Source organism: Colletotrichum orchidophilum (genome assembly GCF_001831195.1).
Source record: "Colletotrichum orchidophilum strain IMI 309357 chromosome Unknown Scaffold_55.1, whole genome shotgun sequence".
Classification (NCBI taxonomy): domain Eukaryota; kingdom Fungi; phylum Ascomycota; class Sordariomycetes; order Glomerellales; family Glomerellaceae; genus Colletotrichum; species Colletotrichum orchidophilum.
The window spans coordinates 148,492-167,978 of record NW_019173011.1 but is presented as its reverse complement, the minus strand read 5'-3'; the positions used below and the strand labels follow the sequence as shown (position 1 = coordinate 167,978).

Here is a 19,487-nt window from a genome sequence, read left to right as displayed (position 1 = left end):
CCCCGAGGCGGTACACACTTCAAAGTCCTGGATCTAGGACTCAACCCCTGCCACCGCACTTCACAGTGCCTTACTACCAGGGACTGTGCGTCGGGGCTGGAGGCTCGGCTCCTGGGCCGCAGGGCGCCTGTGAGTTGACTGATGTGACATGCCACTGACTGACCGCGACTCTGAATCTTGAACGACGGCACTAACAGCCTCCGCCAGCTGACGACCGGAGTATGGAATACGGGAAGGGAGTAGCCGCACCATCTTCAGGAAAGAAATCGAGCAAGATGTTTGAGAGGGTGTGTAGATGTCTCGGTCACCAACCGCCTTGAAACTCCAATCCAGCCTTGAGTCCCAAGATCTGGGAAAGGGGTCCAACGAACAACCTTTAGCACCGTTGCCGGACGTTCGAATGACCATGTCCTCTGACAATGTTGGTTTTAATAACATACTGAACGGCCAAGTCTATCCCGACACATACCAAGGCGAATGAATTCCTAATGCTAGTCAAAAACAACCATCTCCTGACTCCATCGACAGCAGTGGACAATGATTCCATCAGCCACCCGCCCTGGGGCGTCGTCCGCATCTTCCCTTTCCCATGGCTATTCTGGGAAATGGGCGCATAAGGGATCATCGTAGATGCTGCATGATGGCATCGTTAGCCTTGGATGGGCTCGGACGATGGTTGTCGTAGCTGTGCAGCGCGGCCGCTTAGTACCGGGAAATTTGCAATAATCGATACTTGCAATCGTCCGGTGGACCCTCGTTTTCTCTTTCGTCGACACCTGGGAAGCCGTCTGGTTATGCTTCGTTGTCTGTGCAAGCGCCGGCAATGAACATGCGTGTTAGAACTCTCTCACCTTGTGCATATCACCCAGTCAAATTACACTGGATAGCGGATACTTACCGCCGTCTCCCCTGGACCGGGTGATGTGGGGTTGGGTCATCCATCCGTCCATTCCATATTGGGATTGCTGTCGTGTGGCCCCTGTTGGCACTCGGCAACCCTGATTATCCGTGCCGCTCCAACATGGCACCAGTGGAGACCCCGGCCCGTAGCTGCAGGGGTTGTTGAAGCTCCCGACCCGTCTGAAATTTCCAAATCGTCAATTCGAGGACGTCGACGACAGACCACAGCGGCCCCAGCTTCGCCGACGCCCTTAACCCCTCGCCCGAATCCGCTACCGAACTCGACGAAACCCCGAAGACCTCGAGAAGTCGATCAGAAGATCCGAACCCCGACTCCCCTGTCAATTGGCGGGAACCCCCATCTGCCAACGATGCAGAGGCTCATAAAGCGCACGGCTCAGGCCGAGAAGCAGGTCGCCCGGCGCATGAAGAAGCGCGCCCGTGGCGAGGGCGGTGCCGAAAAGGCCCAGCGCGCCAGGGACCAGCGGAATATGCTCACGGAGCTCAACAAGGACATCAAGACCGCCCGCCTCGTCCGTCAAGAGAAATGGGACCTCGGGCCCCTGGCCCCACGCCGCGATGTCTTTGAAAGCTACGGAGCCCTCCAGACGAATCGCCAAAGCCGTTCGACGCCTCTCAAACCCGAAGAGATTGAGGCACGGTGTGCCTGGGCCGGCGGATGTCAGTATCTCAACCTCGCCGTCAAGGATCGCGTTGTGCTTCTCGAGGGCCCCGAAAAGGGCAAGATTGACCGCATCTCGAGCATCAACCTCGAGTACGGCACCGTACAGCTGGAGAACATTGCAAAGGTGAGCCTTCAAATAGAATTTTTGTGAAGCGGAAGAGACGAATGAAAGCGATTCGGAGAGGAGCTCGAGGCTAACCGATTGCCCATCAGGTCACCATCCACGTCCCCGAATCCTTCCAGAACATCCTCGACGCCCCCACAACACAAAACACATCCATGAACATCCCCATCTCAGCGATCCGTCTCGTCCACCCGATCGTCGACCCCGCGACCGGCGTAGCCCGAGACGTCGTCGTCCGGCAGCTCGCCCGAGGCCCCGTAAAGTGGTCCCGCACCACGGGCTGGCGCGCCTGGACTCGCTACATCCCCGGCGCCAACATCGCTATCCCCTGGCCCGAACGCGAGCAGGTCGTCCGCGAGGACCAGCCCGGCGACACCAACCGCGCCGACGCCGAGGCCGCCACCTTTGTGCCCACGCTCCTCTCCCCACCCATGCCCGAGTCCGTCATCGACGAGCTCCGCAACAAGTACTCTCGCTTCCGTACCCGTCACGAGGACGACTATATTCTGCGCAAGGAGGCCGAGGAGGCCGAGAAGAAGGCCCTCAAGAAGGCCTCGGCCGACGCCCTCGCCTCCATGCGCACGCCGCTGCAGGAGCTCAACCGCGAGCTGCGCGAGTCCCGCCGCGCGCTCGGCAAGCCCGAGTTGTCCTCGGACATGCTCGAGAGGATTGGCGAGCTCATGGCGAGGAACAAGGCTACTGTTGGCGGGGACTCTTCGTCGTGGAACGTGCCTACGCCCAAGTTGTTTGATGCCAAGACGGGGGCGAGTGCGGCGGCACCGGCGGAAGCACCAAATGATACTGAGAGTCATCCTCCACCTCAATAAGGGGTAATTGACCTTGGACAAGCGGAGAGGGGAGAAAATCCAGGTGGGGGACGTGGCGCCGGGGAGGTTGTAGCATGTATGAACAGCCATAGTAAAATCTCAAATGTGCAATACTGTACTTTTATAGAATACGTCAAAAACAAGACTCGTCATATAAGCAAGTCTATTTCCTGTATATCATCTCCCCATTTCTTTGTCTTTTTTATGATGCCCGTTCCGTCTAACCCCGTCTAAACCTATAGGCATGTATGTAGATCCCTCTCTCATGATCCCAGCAACGTCAGCGTCTGAAAGGCACTCAGAACAGGCGGCTCCAGCTTCTTCGTCCTCGCCTCGAGGTGCTCCTGAAAGACGGCATCCCCGCCAGAAGCAAGGTACGTCTCCCCATCAAGCCCGACAACAACATCCCCCTGCTGCTCCGCCTCCTTGACAGCAAAAACCTCCCGCACAGCAGCCTTGCACCCCTCGACAACCTCAGCCATGAGCACCTCCACGGCTCTAGCACGCTCCGTCATCCCCCGCCTCACGAGCGCGAAGACCAGCCGTCCGATCTCGTCTTTCGCGCCGCCCTCGACGCGCTCCACCAGCCGTCGGACGCTGTTGACCAGGTACTCCTCCTCGTAGACGGTGCCCTTGCGGCCGCGCGCGCGCTTCTTCTCCTCGCGCTTGCGATTCTTGGACGTCGCGCGCGAGACGCCCGTCCCCGCCGTCCCGACGCTGCCGTCTTTGCCCGTGTACCGCGTGAACAGACTCGCCGACGTGCTGACGCGCGAGGTGGCGACCGAGACGTCGTCGGGAACATCGCCCATGCCACCGGGTCGCTCCCCTTCGTAGAACGCGAGAGGATCCTCGGCTGCTTTGCGCCGGAGCTCCGCGATGCGGGGGACCTGCGCCAGGAGCTGGGATTTGCAGTCCGCAAGGAACTCGGTGCTGCTGCTCAGGGCCTCGACGAGGCCGTTATCAAAGGTCGTGGGGAGCAGGTCCGCGCGGCGCTCACGGGCGATGAGGCGGAGGGCCTCGGCGAAGTGGTAGCCCTTGCAGAGGCATTTCACGGCCGTCTCGAGGGAGGCGAGGTAGTCGGCGTGGATCGTGGCCGCGGCGGCGTACTCTTTGCCCTCCCAGAGGGCGTCGGCGAGGGACGAGGCCAGCTCCGCGAGGGCTTCCTCCGACGGCGGGGGGGATTGTTGCTGCGCGGCGAAGAGGGACTCGCGCCAGCAGGTCACGCCGGCGGCACGGTAGCAGCTCGTGGCCTTGGAAAAGTTCTGCAGCGTCTCGTAGGCGAGGCCTGCATCGCGGTGCTTTGAGTTGGACTCAAGGTGGCTCGCGTACAGGCCCGTGAGGGCCTGGTGGCGCGCTTGGTCGTATCGGTATAGGCCGAGTGCCTCCTGGTAGAGCGCGTGCTTGGTGGTGTACTTGGCCAGCTCGTCAAACGCGTCGAGGGCCTTGAGGTGCAGCAGGGCCTTGGCCCGCCGATCGAGGTGATCATCAATCTCGAACTTGCGGCGCAGGTCGGAGAGGTTGTGCAGGTTCTGGATGAAGGGGAGGTACTCCCTGGGATCGCGCTGAGACTGCTGAGCGACCAGCAAGGCGAGGTCGAGGTTATAGAGACCGAGGGCGTTATCGTAGAGGCGGTTGACGTCGACAAGGAAGCAGATGTGCTCGACGGCCTTTTCGGCCAGTTTCTCATCTTCCTGCATGAGCTCCGCGACGAGGGTGAGGCCGTCTTCCAGGGCCGGCGGGACCTTGCAGACGTGGGCAGTGATGACATTTTGCAGGTTCGTGCTCTTTTTGCTTTGCAGGCTCTTGAGGATGGCGTCGCAAATCTTGTTGACTTTGGACTTGGTGGAGGCGTCTGCGGGCGCCGGCGTCTCTGCCGAAGGCTCGAATGATCTTGTAGAGCGTTTTGTATCCTTATACATCGTCTGCGTGACATCCTCGTCCCTAGAAGAATTAGACTCTTTTCATAATCGAGGAGACAAGAAAGGCCACGACGTACCTGAGAGACGACAGGAACAGGTCAATGTACGAAATATCCTTGAGCTGGTCAAGGAAGAGACCAACATTGGACAGGAACTGGCCTGGCTGATGATCATAGAGAATGTTCATATCAACCCTCTGCGTGCGGCAAAAGGCAAAAGCCCTACCGTAGTTCTTCTCGTCGACGAGCTGCCTGATACCCGCAACGACCATGGCGCGGGGGAATATCGTTTCGAGGTTACCTCTCGGCATCTGCAGGACCAGGTTCATGTTGGTTGGCGTGGCCGTCACGAGGCGGGCGCCGCGCTCGATGCTGCGGCATCTCTCGTCGATCTCTGGATCATCTCCAGGGACCTCCATCTCTGTGAAAAGGGGTAAGCATCTCTGAACTCCGGCATCTCCGATAGGACAACAGGGGGCATAACTGACCTTCAGGGTCTACCAGGTGGATAAACTTGAGGAAGTGATTGTTGGTCGTTAAAATGATATGCGCAGGGGTGACGACAAAAGAAGTGCAGTTCTTTGCCAACTGTTTCGAGTTGGCATAGAGGTGGGCGTTCCTCGTCATTCCAATCCCGACACTGCGGCCGTTGATGTTGTGCAGCTCGCACCACGGCAGCTGTATCGAAAGCTGTGTCCCTAGAAGCTCGGGGGCTTGCTTTCCAACCACCGAGTACAGCTTTCCAGAGCGGTCTTGAGCCCAGGCTTCAACACCCGAATCGCCTTCGCGGCTGAAGAGCGATGAGACAGTTTCCGCGGGCCTGAGCTGGGTGGTTCCTGAGGCGCTGATGGAATCTGCCTCGACAGTGTAGCTCTCGAGCTTAAGACCTCCATCAGAGACGAGAACGCAACATTCCGCGGCACCAGAGAAGGCAACCTGCAAAGGCACCCGAGTTTTGGCGTCCGTCTCAAACGCGATGTTGGCCCGCTTTTTGGGCTTGATCGACCGTTCCCCTTTTGTCTGCCATTCGTACACGTCGAGCCCCTTTCGGTGCAACACCGCCATAAGCACGTTGTTCGGGTCAAACACGACGTCCAAGGCGCTGCTGGGGAAGTCGAGCTCGAAGAGGGCCATGGGGGGAGGCACCTGTGCCGTCCGGAATGGCGTCAACTTGACAGCCTGTCCGTCGATGACGGCGACAGCTCCATGGTCATAAGGAGGGCTCAAAGATCCGCGGGAGACGGTAAAAATGTACTCGGCCACATTCACGATTGCTGTGGCCTAGTCAGCAAAGCACATTTTGTGCGCGAAAAGCGGGCTGGTGAGACTCACCCGTGGTGGCAGCGACGAAACGCAGCGGCTTCTCTGGATGCCACGCCCACCCAGCAAACGCAGACGCCAGAGGGATCTCCTGCTTAAGATACCAGTGATAGTTTCCCGTCGTCCAAAGCTGTATCCTGTCACTCAAAATCACAGCCAAAATAGTCGAGTCCGAGTTCCACTCCAACCGGATCTTCTCGTGCGCGCTGAGGGGCCCATCGGCGCACCGCAGTGTAAATTGCCCGTGCCGCAGCCCGTTTCTCTCAAAAAAGACGACATCGGTCCGGTCCTCGAAGCGCTGGATGCCCGCAATCAGATTTCCCGACGGCCTCCAACTTAACCCGCCCTCGAGGTGATCCACGGGCTCGCTGACGCTGTCGAGTACGCCCTCGCGGGAGTACACTCTCACGACCCGCCTCGCGCCGCCGGCGACAGAGTTGACAGCAACGTACGCGCCGTCGCCCCGCCAGCTGACCGTCGCGGACCCATCCTCGTTGGCGCTCGGCAGGCCCTCGTCGACCTTTTCGGGGATCGTGGGGTCCCGCATCGCCTTGGCGCCTTTCCCCTGGAACTGCGTCTCCTTCTTTCCCCAGCCGACGGAGACGTGCTTGGAGAGCTTCAAGTCGTCAGATGTCATTACCACGTCGGCGATGGGGTCGAACGTCCGGCCCATGAAAACGGCATTGCCTTCCTTGGTCACGACGACCAGCAGCTCCTCGTCCGGGGACCACCGTGCGGCGGCGATGCCAGCGTCTATGGACCCCACGATCTCGATCTGGACATCGCCGCCATGCTGAACACCGTCGTCCTCCTCTTGTACCGTCACGATGTCGCCGCCCTCGAGGATCACGCAGGTGGTGAGGGTGTCGCTGAAGTGATGGAGGCTGACGACCCTGTCTGCGGGCAGGTCCGGGCTGGGGCTCGGCGCATCCCAGCTCGTGACTGTGTTTGATTTACTAAGAGGTCCATGTTAGTCACAGTCGTTTTCTCAACCGTTTGGGTTTCTTCGGTCTGTGAGACTTTGTGGTGTGTTCAAGCCACACCATGATGAAAAGAGAGACAGGCCCCCGTCCCAGGGCCAAGATCACCTTACGACCGGGACGGGATATCAAACTAGTCAAATTCAAGATTTCAACCTAAATAACATGGGGAAGTAGTCTGGCTAAACAAGCAACGGTGAAAACAGGGAATGCAACAACACAGGATACGTAGTTCAAGGGGAATTAAGAAATGGCGCCACACATTTGCTGTTGCTGGTGGTGATCCGTCAGCCTCACCAGCTCGATGGTGGCTTTCGCCTCCGTCGGCCCAGTCGTGCAGAGAAGCTCGTCTTTGGCGGGGTCCCAGCAGCAGGCGGTCACGTCCGCGGCCGAGGTGTCTGCCGCCTGCTGCTGCTCCCAAGCGCTGAATCGAATGTTGCGCAAGTTCCGCATCTTGAACCCTCTGCTGCTGCTGCTTCGGGGCGTTGCAGCTCCTTTAACGCATGAAAGATAGGGTCGTTCTGGTTCGAGTTCGGGGTATTATGCTCTACTTCGGTCGCGAGAATGTGTGAGTCGTAATGCGAGCTCGTCACTGCAACTTTTTTTTTTTCTTAGGCCTGCCGCTTGGAAAAATCTCAATGCGATAGCCCAGCCGCCTTGCGGGGGCGGAACAAGAAGGATGTACCTGTACCCTATGCGGCGCCGTCAGGTACATCAGCAACTTGGCGGGGTCCAAGTTACCCCTCCACTGCCGCCTCACAGTCAAGTCCAAACTTCGGGAGCAGCCCGCGCAAGCCACACTTCTTACCTTCATTCCATTGAACATGGTTATTATGCCTGCACTCAACATCGCCCGTGCTGCCGTGCTGCCGTGCTAAAAATCTCGGGAGCGACACTAACAGATGACTACAGCTTCAGCTACCTTAGGTGCGTAGCCACTTCCCCTTAGCTCATATCTATCTAAAGCACAATCTACATCATCATCAGACGGAATTTCACGTCACGGCCACTTCCGAACTTCGTTTTCAGCACTTATGTGAACCAAACAAGCATGAACCTCATAAATAAAAAATTAGACGCACATGGCATAACGTCTTAAGAGGGAATGAGAGGGAAAACATGCCATTGAACCCAGAACTCACAGGCCATCGCGGCGAGCCCCTTTGCATTAAATCAAGAAAAAAAAACGTCTCGCAAATCTCGTACTAGAGTCAGCTCATTCCACCTCCGTCTCAGCACACCTCCATTTTCTGTCTCCCTCCCCGCTGGAGCGTCACAGTGGGAAAAGGGCCTAGAAGAGGCTTCAGCACCTCCCGTCTAACCCCCTTCACCGATAGCAGTGATAGGATAGGAAGATTGCATGATCCGGGTACGGGTACCTCCCGCCGCATAGGGGATACCCGAGCAATGACCCATGTACCGAGGTACCTACGGAATCATGCAAGACCGGGCCCCAATCATCACCCGATGCCCCCGTCCCCGCAGGACCCAATCAGCAAATCACAGGTCAAGATCCGCATCCCGGTCTTCTCCTCGACTCCTCGGTATCCTTTTCCTGGCTGCTCCCCGGATTTTGCCATTAGCGCATATGCTTTTTTTGCGCATTCCACACTGACACTCCCAGTCCAAGACTCTCCCAATTTCGCTGCTGGCTGCCGTGCTGCCCGTCCGTCCGTGTCACTGGCTGCAAGCTTGCTTCCTGCTCCTGCCGACGCCTCCTCAACAAGCTTTGCTGTGTGCTTCCCAACTCTTTTTCTTTCTTAAAGACCTGAAGCGAAACCACCCGAACTGCTCAACCCCATCCAACCCCCCTTCCCCGTGCATGCCTGCCACTCTACCTACCTGTCGAACCAAACTCATTATAATCTTACCCTTGCTCTCTGCCTGGCCTTACTTTGCTTCCTCGCTTATCAATTGCCATCCATCCGTCTGGACCTACCAGACGTTACAAAGCCCGATAAGATTCTCAAAAAGCAAAATACACCATGGAGGAGGCTTATAAGCAGTACGCGAACCAAGCGCGTCGGAAGAACCGCTCCAGCACGAACCTCAATCACCTCTCCCTCGCTCCTTTCACCTCGAGGCTGCCCCTACAAGACGACGATGCCCTCCCCGAACACCTGACCTCGCCACATCACACCTCCTACCTGGAGGGCAAGTCCGCCCCAACGACGCCGGGCCTGTTGACCCGGTCACCCGCCCGCTCCAACTCCCACGCCCGTCGTGCCTCGCTACCGCACGCACACCTCCCCAAGAGCAAATCAGCCACCCATCTGACACCGTCCGCTGCCGACCGAAAATCACACAACCGTCAGGTCGTCTCGGGCACCACGTCGCCGACGGTGCGCCGTCGAAAAGATGATTTGTCGGTCCGGGATCGGAACGACAGCGATTGGCTCCTCAGGACTGGCGCGCTCATCAGCAATGAGAACCGCGAATCCAAGGGTCAGGCATGGCTGGTGTCAAGGCAGAGCTCGACAAGCCTGACGGGTATGCGAGATGCCGAAGAGGAGGCTTTCGAGAGGGAATTGGCTCGGGAGCGTGAGCTTACTAGTCGACGCAGCAGCCGGCGCGGCAGTCTCGCCGACCCGGACGGCGCCTACACGCATTCCGCTCGGCCAAGTCGTCCTGGAAGCCGGTCAGCTAGCAGAGTCGGCACCCGGAGCCAAATGTTGACGCCGATGGAACGCCATTCGCTGGATGAGGGATACTTCCCCCGCCACCACGATGGTGAAGACTACATTCCCGGCCCGGATTTTGTCAACCTTGACGAGCAGCTCGAGTCATTCGACTTTGACACTACCCAAGACGACGAGGCTGCCGTTAGGAAGCTAGTCAAGGATGAGAGAGCTGGAGGTGCTTCCTGGGTCGGGAATATCCTGGGATGGCCGTTGTTCGCTGTCGAGGAAAACGAGGAAGAGTCCGACGACGAAGATGTTGACGGGGAGTTCGAGGGTGAGGCTGACGAGGATGGGGCGCATGGGCTCCACCGGTCGTGGTCAGCCCGGCATTTTGAGGGTGTTATCAGCGCTCCCGAGGAACGGATTCCGCCCCCAAAAGCCAACGAGGGTGGCTGGCAGGACGCGGCGTGGCTGCTCAGTGTGGCTACCAAGGTTTTGCTATGAAGGGAAAGAAACAAGCAAGAAGAGTCGAGTTATGTCAGATGAAAAGATTGCACCACCCACCACAGCGCCATCAAGAGACCTGGTCGTTAGACCACTCAAGAACGGTGAAGTGGATATCACCGCAGCCCTAGCAAGACTGAAGCTTCACCGTTAGACTAATTGAGAACCCCGGCACCCGAAGTCTGCAGGGTATGTTTGTATGCTCCAATTGCCCCACGTTGGTTTTCTGCAGAATCCTTCGAAAACTTCGATGTGCTGCAGGAAGCAGCAGCTCCTCTCCGTGTCTCGGCCTCGAAAGGCGTTTTCCGTACCCATCACAGGCCCGTCACCTGTCGAGTGGCTCGCTGCCTACTTTCCAACCCTCATATTTCTGCGTCTGCATTGTCGCGAAGCATTCCAATCATGGGGGATCGGCACTGCAACATAAACTTCGGATGCTTGCTGGCATCGCTACATGAAGCACTTCCTCGTCTTACAGTAGCAGCGTGTTGCTGCAAGTACCATGCGTAATCAAACCAAAAGTTTCTAATGGCCGCGGATCGGATCGATACATACCATCTGTCCTACAAGCTTGCAAACCACGTGACATGCACACCGATGCGGGACCGGGCTATCACCCTGGTTCCGACCTTATTGACGGCTACGCTGAAGCGTCGGCAGACCTCTCTCATAGTACTATGGCTTTGGTCTAAATAGACTAGAGAAAAGGCCTGAAGCAGCATAACGGCGCCTCATCCGGTCGCAGAGGACCACTGAAAGAGTGAGCGATTTGTCTGAACTACCATCGTAAAGAACGCGCGCCCTTCTCCATGGACAACGGCGGCCGGCCAAGCCGGCGCGAGAGGGACCACTGGCCGCATAGTATGGCCAAAAACCGGTTTTGGGAGTATCACCTCGCGCTTGCATGCAGCAGCCGGCGGGAACCTCGTGTTGTGTCTTGCAGATTGGCTTGAGGCGCGAGACGGTGTGAAAGCGATTGAACCGGGTCTGTGAGCTCTCGCAATCAACACACCGCAAGCTGTTGTTGTGAACCTCCACCCCAGACCATTGTTTGCAACGTACTTTGGACATTGATTGCGATCCCCGTTAACTTCTTTTGACGAACGTGTCTTCGTGTGGCTGTGGAAGATATGGCGCAGAAGCATCTTCTATCGCTCAGACGAATTACAAGTATTCTTGTGGAGTTTACATCCGGATGTATTACGGAGACTTAATAGATCAAAAGTCATTGGCTTTTCAAACGCGGCCGAATCTTTGGCGTGCTGTCCAGCGCGAGCTCCCTTCTGAACATCCTTCTTGACATGTCGTCTGATGAGAGACGCTACGGCTCACAACTGGGAGATGAGTAGTCTTCGTAGAAGTATGGCTCGCCATTGTGCCGACATACCACATCCTGAAATCTCGGCCTTTAGCAGGTAGTGTCACCAATGTGATACCTTGGTAGTAATGACCAAGCTTGCCGACCGAGACCAGATCCGTAGCGGGGAAGGCGGATATACCGGCTTTGAGCTTCAGCATGAGCCCGAGTACAGCAGTCGTGAGGTGACTGATGATTAAAAAGATGTCACCGTATATTGGCCATTGGCCGTGCGATAGTCGGCTTCCCTCCACTCATGCGACGATCGAAGTTTTGAGCAGAGGAGTCAGAGATTCTTGTCAGTTCGGTGCTGTCCCCCGCCTCAAGGCCTGCTGTATTCCCTGGCCTGGCGCATGCGTGACATCAAAGTTCAACCGATCCAATGATCAGACGGCCAGCCGAGTGATAGCGGCTTGATGATCTATTCCTGCAATGTCGTGTCCAACTGGTCTAGAAGGCGGGACGGGGATGAAATGTCTTGGCCGGCAGCCGTCTGTGAATGAATGAGCTCTGGGAAAAAAAGGCTGGATCAATTGACGGTGGAGACGTGTGAGAACGGAGCTGATGGAGATGAAGTGGTATGCCGATTTGCGCTTACTTGTACCGACCGTCGAGGAAGGTGGATGTTCCGTAAAACACGGGACAGTCCACTGGAGTTACGGTTCAGTCCGGCCGGATTCCAGAGTCCTCTGACAGCTGCAACTCTTTTGTCACCGGCGGCAGAGCCTCAAAGCTGTGTAAGCAGCCCCAACACCTCGTGAAGCTTATTTTCCCACAAATATTAGACGGCAATCCATTGCCTCTACACTAGGACGCAAACGCCGACGTTTGGATTACTTCAGTGCTTCGAGTAGGGGGTCATGAAGAGTGAAATATTGTCGGCGTTGGGTTGGTGATTGAGCGAGTGTCGTTGGCATGGACCGCCAACGGTAGACGACGGACCAAAACGGAAACGTCACCCACTCGAAACATCCTGGTCCATGCAGGCTTTGCAGTGTAACCCACCGATGACGTTCAAGCGCGGTATGACGTCTGGTAGGAACCCAGCTCCAGCCCCCAGACCTGAGTGCATATGCATATGCTCCACCATACATACCATTTAACCACCTCAATGGATCCCCGTACCACGACCTTCTAAGCCGGCCAAACAGATTAGGAAAATCCTTTTTCTTCCACTGGAAAAGTACGCCAAAGTGGAGTGCCAACTGTCGGCCGAGAGAGTCTAGCCTCTGTCGACCAGGCTGTGTCCGAGATAATTCTGCAGCGGTGTGGGACGGTTGCTCACCGTGTTCCCTGCCACCTGGCTGGCAAGAGTGGTATCGACTGGATTGTCAGCAGCCTAGAGACTTGAATCAGGTACAGATCGTCAAAGTAGTTGGACGGGTATGGACCCTGCATTCCAGCCTTCTCCCCACCTCTTGACCTTCCTTTTCATTTGATCACTTCTATCAGACTCAGCTACTGGCCTGGCGTATGACTTAACCCCTCCTGCCTTTTTTGGATCCCCCCATCGGTGTGGAGCGGTGAATGTCTTCGTCGTGAAATCCGATGGTGGTGTTGATATGGTGTGATCATCGACTTTGCCACATCGTCCATGCTCTGGGAACTTTCTCGGCCGGCGTGGAAGAAATCGAGAATTGCGTATGGATCGTCACACCTGCTGCCTTCGCTCAGCGAAAATGTAGTTCTCGTCAGCCCAGAGGTATGCGGTGGACAAGCCAGATCGTCCGCCCCGGAAACGAGAGGTGCGAAATCGGGCAGTTGAAAACATGTCTAACCGCCGAGGTAGGGTTGTCGAGTGGTAAATAGTCTTGCTTGAATGGCCAACCCGCTGGCAAAGAGCGATACAGACCTGGCGTGTAGTCAGAAAGACGTCGCTGGCGGGAGTGAAGAGAAGTGATGGCGGAGCCGCAAAGAATCGAGAACAGTAGACAATCGGCACCAGCCGATGGTGTTCGACCCGGAAGAGAGACTGGAGGTGAAGTGCCTTTGATGAAGATTCGTTTGAGAATCCAACATTCAAACCAAAGAGGCGAGGGGGATATCGAACGAAGCCAGCTCCGCGACAATTAAAGGGTAGGAAGAGATCGCGTCAAACTTGCAATGCGGCGGACGCTCTTGCATTGTCGAGGTACAGCAAACGGCGGCGGGAGTATGCAAGGAATCGAGTCTAGGAGGGCTGTGTCGCGACATGTAGACGGAGGATCTTCCCTCGTGACCGACCCGTTGATGATTCCAATAATGACATGGAGAAAACATGGCCGTATAGGGTGACCGAGCTTGACTAGGCGTCTTCTAGACCAAGTCTGCAGATGCAAAATGGATCGAATCTGGTGCAAAAGCTTACCGTTGAAGCTGTCAAGCTTGCCCCGAGTTGCTTTCTCGAACCGTAATGTTTTCGAGGACGATTCAAGCTTGGATGGAGAAGTTGGCGATTTCCCCGTTAATTTCCTCGGTCTGGAGATGCCCCAAAACGCTCTTTGTCCTCTTGGGGCAGCATTGGTCAACGGCTGGGCAAGATGATGGCCCAAGGTAAAGAGATATGCCAGAGCGCCCCGTACGTAAGGGGATGCTTGCCGCGTCCCCGTTGGCTTGGAGGTTCTTCCCAGAAGGAAGGAGTCGCCCTGCAGATGTACCGTCTTCCAACCCTAGCTACCCGCCCTGCATGAGACTTCAACTCAGGCTTCAACCTAGGCAGGTAAGTTGCTTGCCTTGTCTGGAACTACCTGACATTGGTAGGAGGAAGGTTGAAAAGACAGAAAGCAAAGGCAGGACGCGCGTGACCTGGGCTCTGATGTCCCGGGCACCTCAAGCAGTGCCTGCCCTGCCGGGGTGGCTCTGATGATGCAACTCTGGCGACGCCTCAATTAGGTTCAGTAGGTATGTTTTCGAGTATGAGGTCAGGTAGACACGTCTAGACCGTGGTTAGTGGAGATTCCAGCCGGCCGTCTCCCGGTTGTCGTTGCCCGAGCCTCCAGTTTTATTTCCTTCTTTTCCCCCCTCCGCATCCGCCAAACCACAGCTGCGTTTGACTGACAAGAACCCAAGATCCAATCCAAGCCATCCCAGTGTATCGGGTCGCTGCGATTATTCGTCTCAAACATAGGCAGGCAGCATATCTCCCTCCATTTTTTGGGCTGGCGCGTCTTCCATTCGTCCCCTCCCTCGAACTGACACTCGATCCATCCTGTTTCTTGTTCGTCACCGGTCCGAACAGTCGCGGTCAAAAATTTCGAGTCTGCTTCACCCCGCCGCCGCCGCCGCCTCCGTCCGGTAGCCTTTCTCCTTCTCTCTCTCTCTCGCGCGCGCACAACGCACTCTCGCCAACGCACATAACAATAAGGTGGCATTCCCGGACGAGGGCCCTGCAGGAAAGGACGAAAGAGCGGCCCAATCCCGCCGCCGTATCCTCGCTTGACCCTGTCTTTTTGGAAACCCTGGCTCCTGGCTCCCCTCCCCCTCCATCGTCACGGTGTCACCCCTCCATCGACCCTCCCGCAGCGACAGCACAGCACTCGCAGGAAATTCCAGGTCAGCTGCGGCATTCGCTTCGCCGCTGCTCCAAGGCTTTCTCCTCGCTTGTCTTGCCTGCCTATCCGTACCTTAACTCAACTCAGTGAGGTCCTGCCGCCTGCCCGCTGCTGTCAAGGCCCCGGCTTTGGCGAAGGGTTCGCACCAGGGCCCCCAAGTCTCCGACTTGCCAACCAAAATTGCACTAGAGATCAGTTCCAGATTCGCCCTTGCCCTCTTTGAGAGACGCAGAGGAACCACCTCCACCACCAGCAGTAACCACCCCTCCTGCTCCCACTCTCTTTCTCTCTTTGGTCCTGCCGCCCTGGTCTACGCCCTGCCTGCCCCAGTCGTCACGCCTTCCGCTTTTAATCGTCGTCCTTAGGCTATCGTCGCCTTCCCTGCCTTGCCCTGCTCTACCTTACCTACCTTAGCTCACCTCACCTTACCTTGCCGCATCTCTTGAAGCTCAGGTACCTTGGTTGTACTTTACCTACCTCGACTCATCTCCCCTCCCCCAAAGTTTGATTACTGTTACTGGCCTTTCACACATCCACAAGCACTCGACGGGTCTTATTCCGGTCCGTCTTTCACCTCGGACAATTCACCTCGACCTCGTTACCAGAGCCCGCCCATCTGAGTAACCTCCGTCCTGCCCCCGTGTGTTGCCGCCGGGTTCACCTTGCGACATCTTGCCATTCGCCGGGCCTCGTCCCCGTTGTCTCATCAAAACCACCACCTCGACTTTGAACAACTTGGAAGGTACGACACCGCTTTAATCGACCTCGGTCTTTCCCTCCTCGGCCATATCCCACGCCGGCGCAGGAAAACAGAGACGAACGGGTTGTCCATTTTGTTTTCTACTTACCACCCAGTCGCTAAGATACCTACCTATTTTACCTTGAAGGTCGAGGTACTTGAATCTGGGTACTTGGCAGTCACCAGCACCGCACATCAACCCCACCACGCGCGGTCTTCCCCTCCAAAAAAAAGCCCACCTACCTACCCACATCCACTTACTGCATCCCCCGCCGAAAAATTATTAGACACCTCGGAAGCCCTACCTGCTTCGTTGCCCGCCTCTTGAACACCACCGACCAGCTCTCCCGACGTCTTATATGCGCGCCCGACCATTTACGGACCCGATAGCTTACTCTTTTTCATTCTAGTTCGGCAAACACTTGGTCACCCTCTCAAACCTCAGCTCAACCCCCAGTCCCCTTTCGTCTTTGTAAGTAACTTGTCTTGTGTGTGTCCAGTTCTGCCGCCCACGAACACCAACCTCTTCCGACTTCCTCTGTCCCAATATCCACCCTGAGCTGCATGCTTCCTGCGGTTGCGGTATATCTCCCCTTCACCATCGTCGGACCAGCAGCGGAAGCACCGCTGGCGCTGGCAGCGGAAGCACCACCGGCGGCAACGGCAAGCCCAGCCTGGCCACTCTCCTCATCCTTACCCAGGGCACCCAGCCTATCCCCAAGAGCCGGGCGCAAAGAAACCGAAGCCTTCGTTCCGCAGTCCACACACACTCAATCATACATCGTGGGATCCACCGCCGGCCTGACTGAACATTTGCTGTGTTGTGTTGGCTCGTTGTCTTCTAACCAATTTCTTCGCTTCGGTAGCCTCCCCTCTCTTCCTGTGTCTACCTGCTGTCGCCAATCACACACAGTCCTCTCATATCGAGCGCCCTGAGCCAAAACCATCTCAAACCGCGCCTTTGTCCGCCCTGCATTCACACCCACTTACGCTACATATACACACAACAACACTTAACAAACCATATACCCAACCGCCAAAATGCCTGCTTCAGAAGACAAGGTATGTGACTGAGTTCTCCTCCAAATGATGCTTTTGTGATGATGTTTTGGGCCACGAGGGCTGGGCTAACGTGGGGTATTTGCACACAGAGCGACGACGGTCCCCTCAGCAACCCCGACTTTGGCGATGCGATTGACTCAGTCACCTTCGGTCAGATCCTGGAGATGGATGAGGACGAAAATGATCGCGACTTCAGCCAGTCGATCGTGTTTGGCTTCTTCGAGCAAGCAGAAGAGACCTTTGAGCAGATGGACGAGGCCTTGTGAGTCGCATCATCATCAGCATCATCATCACCCCCACTCCTCCTCCCTGTCACCCCTCTTCGCTCTCCTCTCCTCCCTTCTCCTTCCCTTCACCCCTGAAATACTCTCAGCAGCAGGGAGGATCTCTTTCTCTGGTATTCCAACGCATGATTTCATTGCTCTGGGTCTGGACAAGGCTGACTCTCATTTCTTTCTTCACATTCACAGAGAGGAAAAGGACCTTGAGAAGCTGTCGTCGTTGGGCCACTTTCTCAAAGGCTCCTCGGCCACATTGGGACTCGTCAAGGTTAGAGACAGCTGCGAAAAGATCCAACGTTATGGCAAGAAGGAGAACGAGGATGGATCCCCAGAGAAGGACGAGGAGCTGTGCTTGGAGCGAATTACCGAGACACTCAAGGCCCTCAAAACGGAGTACGAGGACGCCGAGAAGCTTCTGAAGAAGTTCTTTGGCACCGAAGAAGACTAAAGCCGCCATGGACGACTCCTGGTCAACCCCGCCGCTCCGTGTCTTAGCACCGGCCCTACTGTCGCCCAGCATTAGAAACGATGGCTGTGGCGACACGAAGGACGTGGACCATGACGGAGGGGGCTCTACACCCTCGAGGGCTGCGCGGCTCTCCCACTACCTTGGCCCTTTGACACTTTGCTCACGAACCCATTTCTCCTCATACCCCCTTCTCTACGCTTACGAATTTGATTCACGAAGAAAAACTGGCATTTTGGCATGGTGACCTGGATTGGCTTTGCATGGAAGACCACTTTTTGTTTGCAAAGGGAAAAGCCGAATGAATAGCTGGATGGCCGAGGCAGCCAGTCGACTGAGATGACGGAAAGATTCTGAAGGCTCGTGCCATGGGCTTCCCCATCTACGCCTGCCATAGTCCTAAATCAACAGCATGCTCTCACGGTCTTTACCATCTCTGCTGGATAGATGGGCAATAGCATTACCTGCGTTCGTTTACAAAGAGGCCATACCCAGACGTCTTGGCGGTACAAAGCCAACGATCCCACGCGAGTAATGGCGACATAGCCGCTTTGTGAATTAAATCCAGCAATTCCTCGGGAGCGATATTTCCCCTTCAGTTCCAAGAAAAGCAACTTGCACAACCTTGTCGGACAGACGATGTATATCAAAATTGTAGCACAAACTACGCAACCCGGAGGCGGCACTTTGTTTCCGGGGATGCCAGACAGGCTGACAAGCAGGATTCTATTCTCGGTGCGGACAGCGGGGAACCCATCAAAATCTACCCGGGCGTACCCCTTCATTCAGCCTTAACCGACTGACATCATTGCGAGGAGTGACGAAGCCCACGCCCAAAGATCGACAAATTGACGCCATCGCTCAAATCTGGTACGTCCACATATTATTCTTGTGACACTGGGTCCCAAAGCCGCAGGCCCTGTGGCGGTGCGGGTTCTGCTGGAATTGCGTCTCATGCGCTGTGTCCCAAGCCTGTCCATTTCAAGCGAATCTCACCAATATCGGAGAGACTACCTCACGTCGACAACGGATCGCATCTGCTCTACCGCCAGGCGAGCGACGGATATTGGGCAGGTCTTTCGTAATGGACTGGATCCCGGGCCGGCCCGACAGGATCGCGTGGTTTGAAGCGTGTTGTCTCCGTTTGCGGGACCTCCAAGGAACTAGGCTCTGACGTGGTTCGCAGATTTCATCGTCTTATCGGAACGTCTACAGGCTTCTTGAATACGGCCAATTGTCAGGCTATTTAGTCTCCGCAAGTACCGCGGTCTGCCAGACCTAGAAGACCGCCTTGAACCGTGGGCAACGTAGTATCAAGACTTCCTCGACTTGCTCCCCCTTTCTTCGAACCAGTCGCCATGCCTCCTCGACCAAACGCCAGGCCTTCGCCCACACACTTCCTGTGCATACCTTTGGTCACTGCGGCCTCACGACCTCAGTTATCAAAGAGCCTGGCCTCCTTCAAGGCAGATGTGACCAGTCCAGACAGTTTCGCGGTTCCTACAGATGCCGTGCGGCCACTTGGCACCCTGCACCTCACGCTTGGGGTAATGAGTCTCGCAAGAGGCGAAGGTGTCGACAAAGCAACCGAGGTCCTGAAAAGTTTGAAACCGCGGGAAATACTGGCCGGAATCTCGTCTCTTGCCTCCATCACTACGCTGCCCGGCAAAGCGCAGTCATCCACCAGCGCTCCTGGAACCGACTCGCCGCTCCGAATCACGCTCCGCGGCTTACACTGCATGAAATCGGGCCCTAGAGCGGATCCCAGCAAGTCGTCGGTCCTGTACGCGCCGCCCATAAACCCCGAGGGGGTGTTCCAGATATTTTGCGAGAGAATCAGGGCCACGTTTGAAGAGGCCGGGGTCATGGAAAAGGATGACCGGGGCTTGTTGTTGCACGCTACCATCGTCAACACGATCTATGTCAAGGGCGGACGAGGCAAGACGGGCCCGAAGCTATCCATCGATGCGAGGGATATACTCGACCGATATGATGATTACGTCTGGATGGAGAATGTGCCCCTGGAAAAGATTGCCATCTGTCGCATGGGGGCCAAGAAGATTGAGGGAGTGGATGATGAAGCGTATGAGGTCGTCGCCGAAATCGACTTTTAGTGTCATCGCGTAGCCTTGGTCTGTCATACATCTTGTTGAGAAACCTGCGAGTTTCAACG

General features: G+C 56.3%; 6 protein-coding genes across 6 annotated transcripts; 5 read left to right on the top strand and 1 right to left on the bottom strand.

Annotated features, from left to right (window-relative positions):
• Positions 1 to 1,031: 1,031 nt before the first annotated feature.
• On the top strand, positions 1,032 to 2,536 carry CORC01_07059 (KOW domain-containing protein domain-containing protein; the record flags this gene model as incomplete). The annotated part of the gene is made up of 2 exons (XM_022618697.1): positions 1,032 to 1,709; positions 1,799 to 2,536. Coding segments are annotated over 2 exons (1,416 nt in total), but the record flags the coding sequence as incomplete, so codon positions are not given.
• Positions 2,537 to 2,799: 263 nt separating this feature from the next.
• CORC01_07058 (IKI3 family protein) lies at positions 2,800 to 7,207 on the bottom strand (the record flags this gene model as incomplete). Its single annotated transcript, XM_022618696.1, has 5 exons — positions 2,800 to 4,477; positions 4,533 to 4,875; positions 4,943 to 5,728; positions 5,787 to 6,730; positions 7,017 to 7,207. The coding sequence occupies 5 exons, from the start codon at positions 7,205 to 7,207 to the stop codon at positions 2,800 to 2,802; spliced, it is 3,942 nt and encodes a 1,313-aa protein (XP_022474796.1).
• A 1,532-nt stretch (positions 7,208 to 8,739) lies between these two features.
• CORC01_07057 (uncharacterized protein) lies at positions 8,740 to 9,879 on the top strand (the record flags this gene model as incomplete). Its single annotated transcript, XM_022618695.1, has 1 exon — positions 8,740 to 9,879. One exon carries the CDS (start codon positions 8,740 to 8,742, stop codon positions 9,877 to 9,879), a length of 1,140 nt encoding a protein of 379 aa, XP_022474795.1.
• A 3,926-nt stretch (positions 9,880 to 13,805) lies between these two features.
• CORC01_07056 (uncharacterized protein) lies at positions 13,806 to 14,078 on the top strand (the record flags this gene model as incomplete). Its single annotated transcript, XM_022618694.1, has 1 exon — positions 13,806 to 14,078. One exon carries the CDS (start codon positions 13,806 to 13,808, stop codon positions 14,076 to 14,078), a length of 273 nt encoding a protein of 90 aa, XP_022474794.1.
• A 2,468-nt stretch (positions 14,079 to 16,546) lies between these two features.
• Positions 16,547 to 17,296, top strand: CORC01_07055 (hpt domain-containing protein; the record flags this gene model as incomplete). Its single annotated transcript, XM_022618693.1, has 3 exons — positions 16,547 to 16,567; positions 16,657 to 16,829; positions 17,038 to 17,296. 3 exons carry the CDS (start codon positions 16,547 to 16,549, stop codon positions 17,294 to 17,296), a joined length of 453 nt encoding a protein of 150 aa, XP_022474793.1.
• A 1,376-nt stretch (positions 17,297 to 18,672) lies between these two features.
• CORC01_07054 (uncharacterized protein) lies at positions 18,673 to 19,428 on the top strand (the record flags this gene model as incomplete). Its single annotated transcript, XM_022618692.1, has 1 exon — positions 18,673 to 19,428. One exon carries the CDS (start codon positions 18,673 to 18,675, stop codon positions 19,426 to 19,428), a length of 756 nt encoding a protein of 251 aa, XP_022474792.1.
• Positions 19,429 to 19,487: the final 59 nt, after the last annotated feature.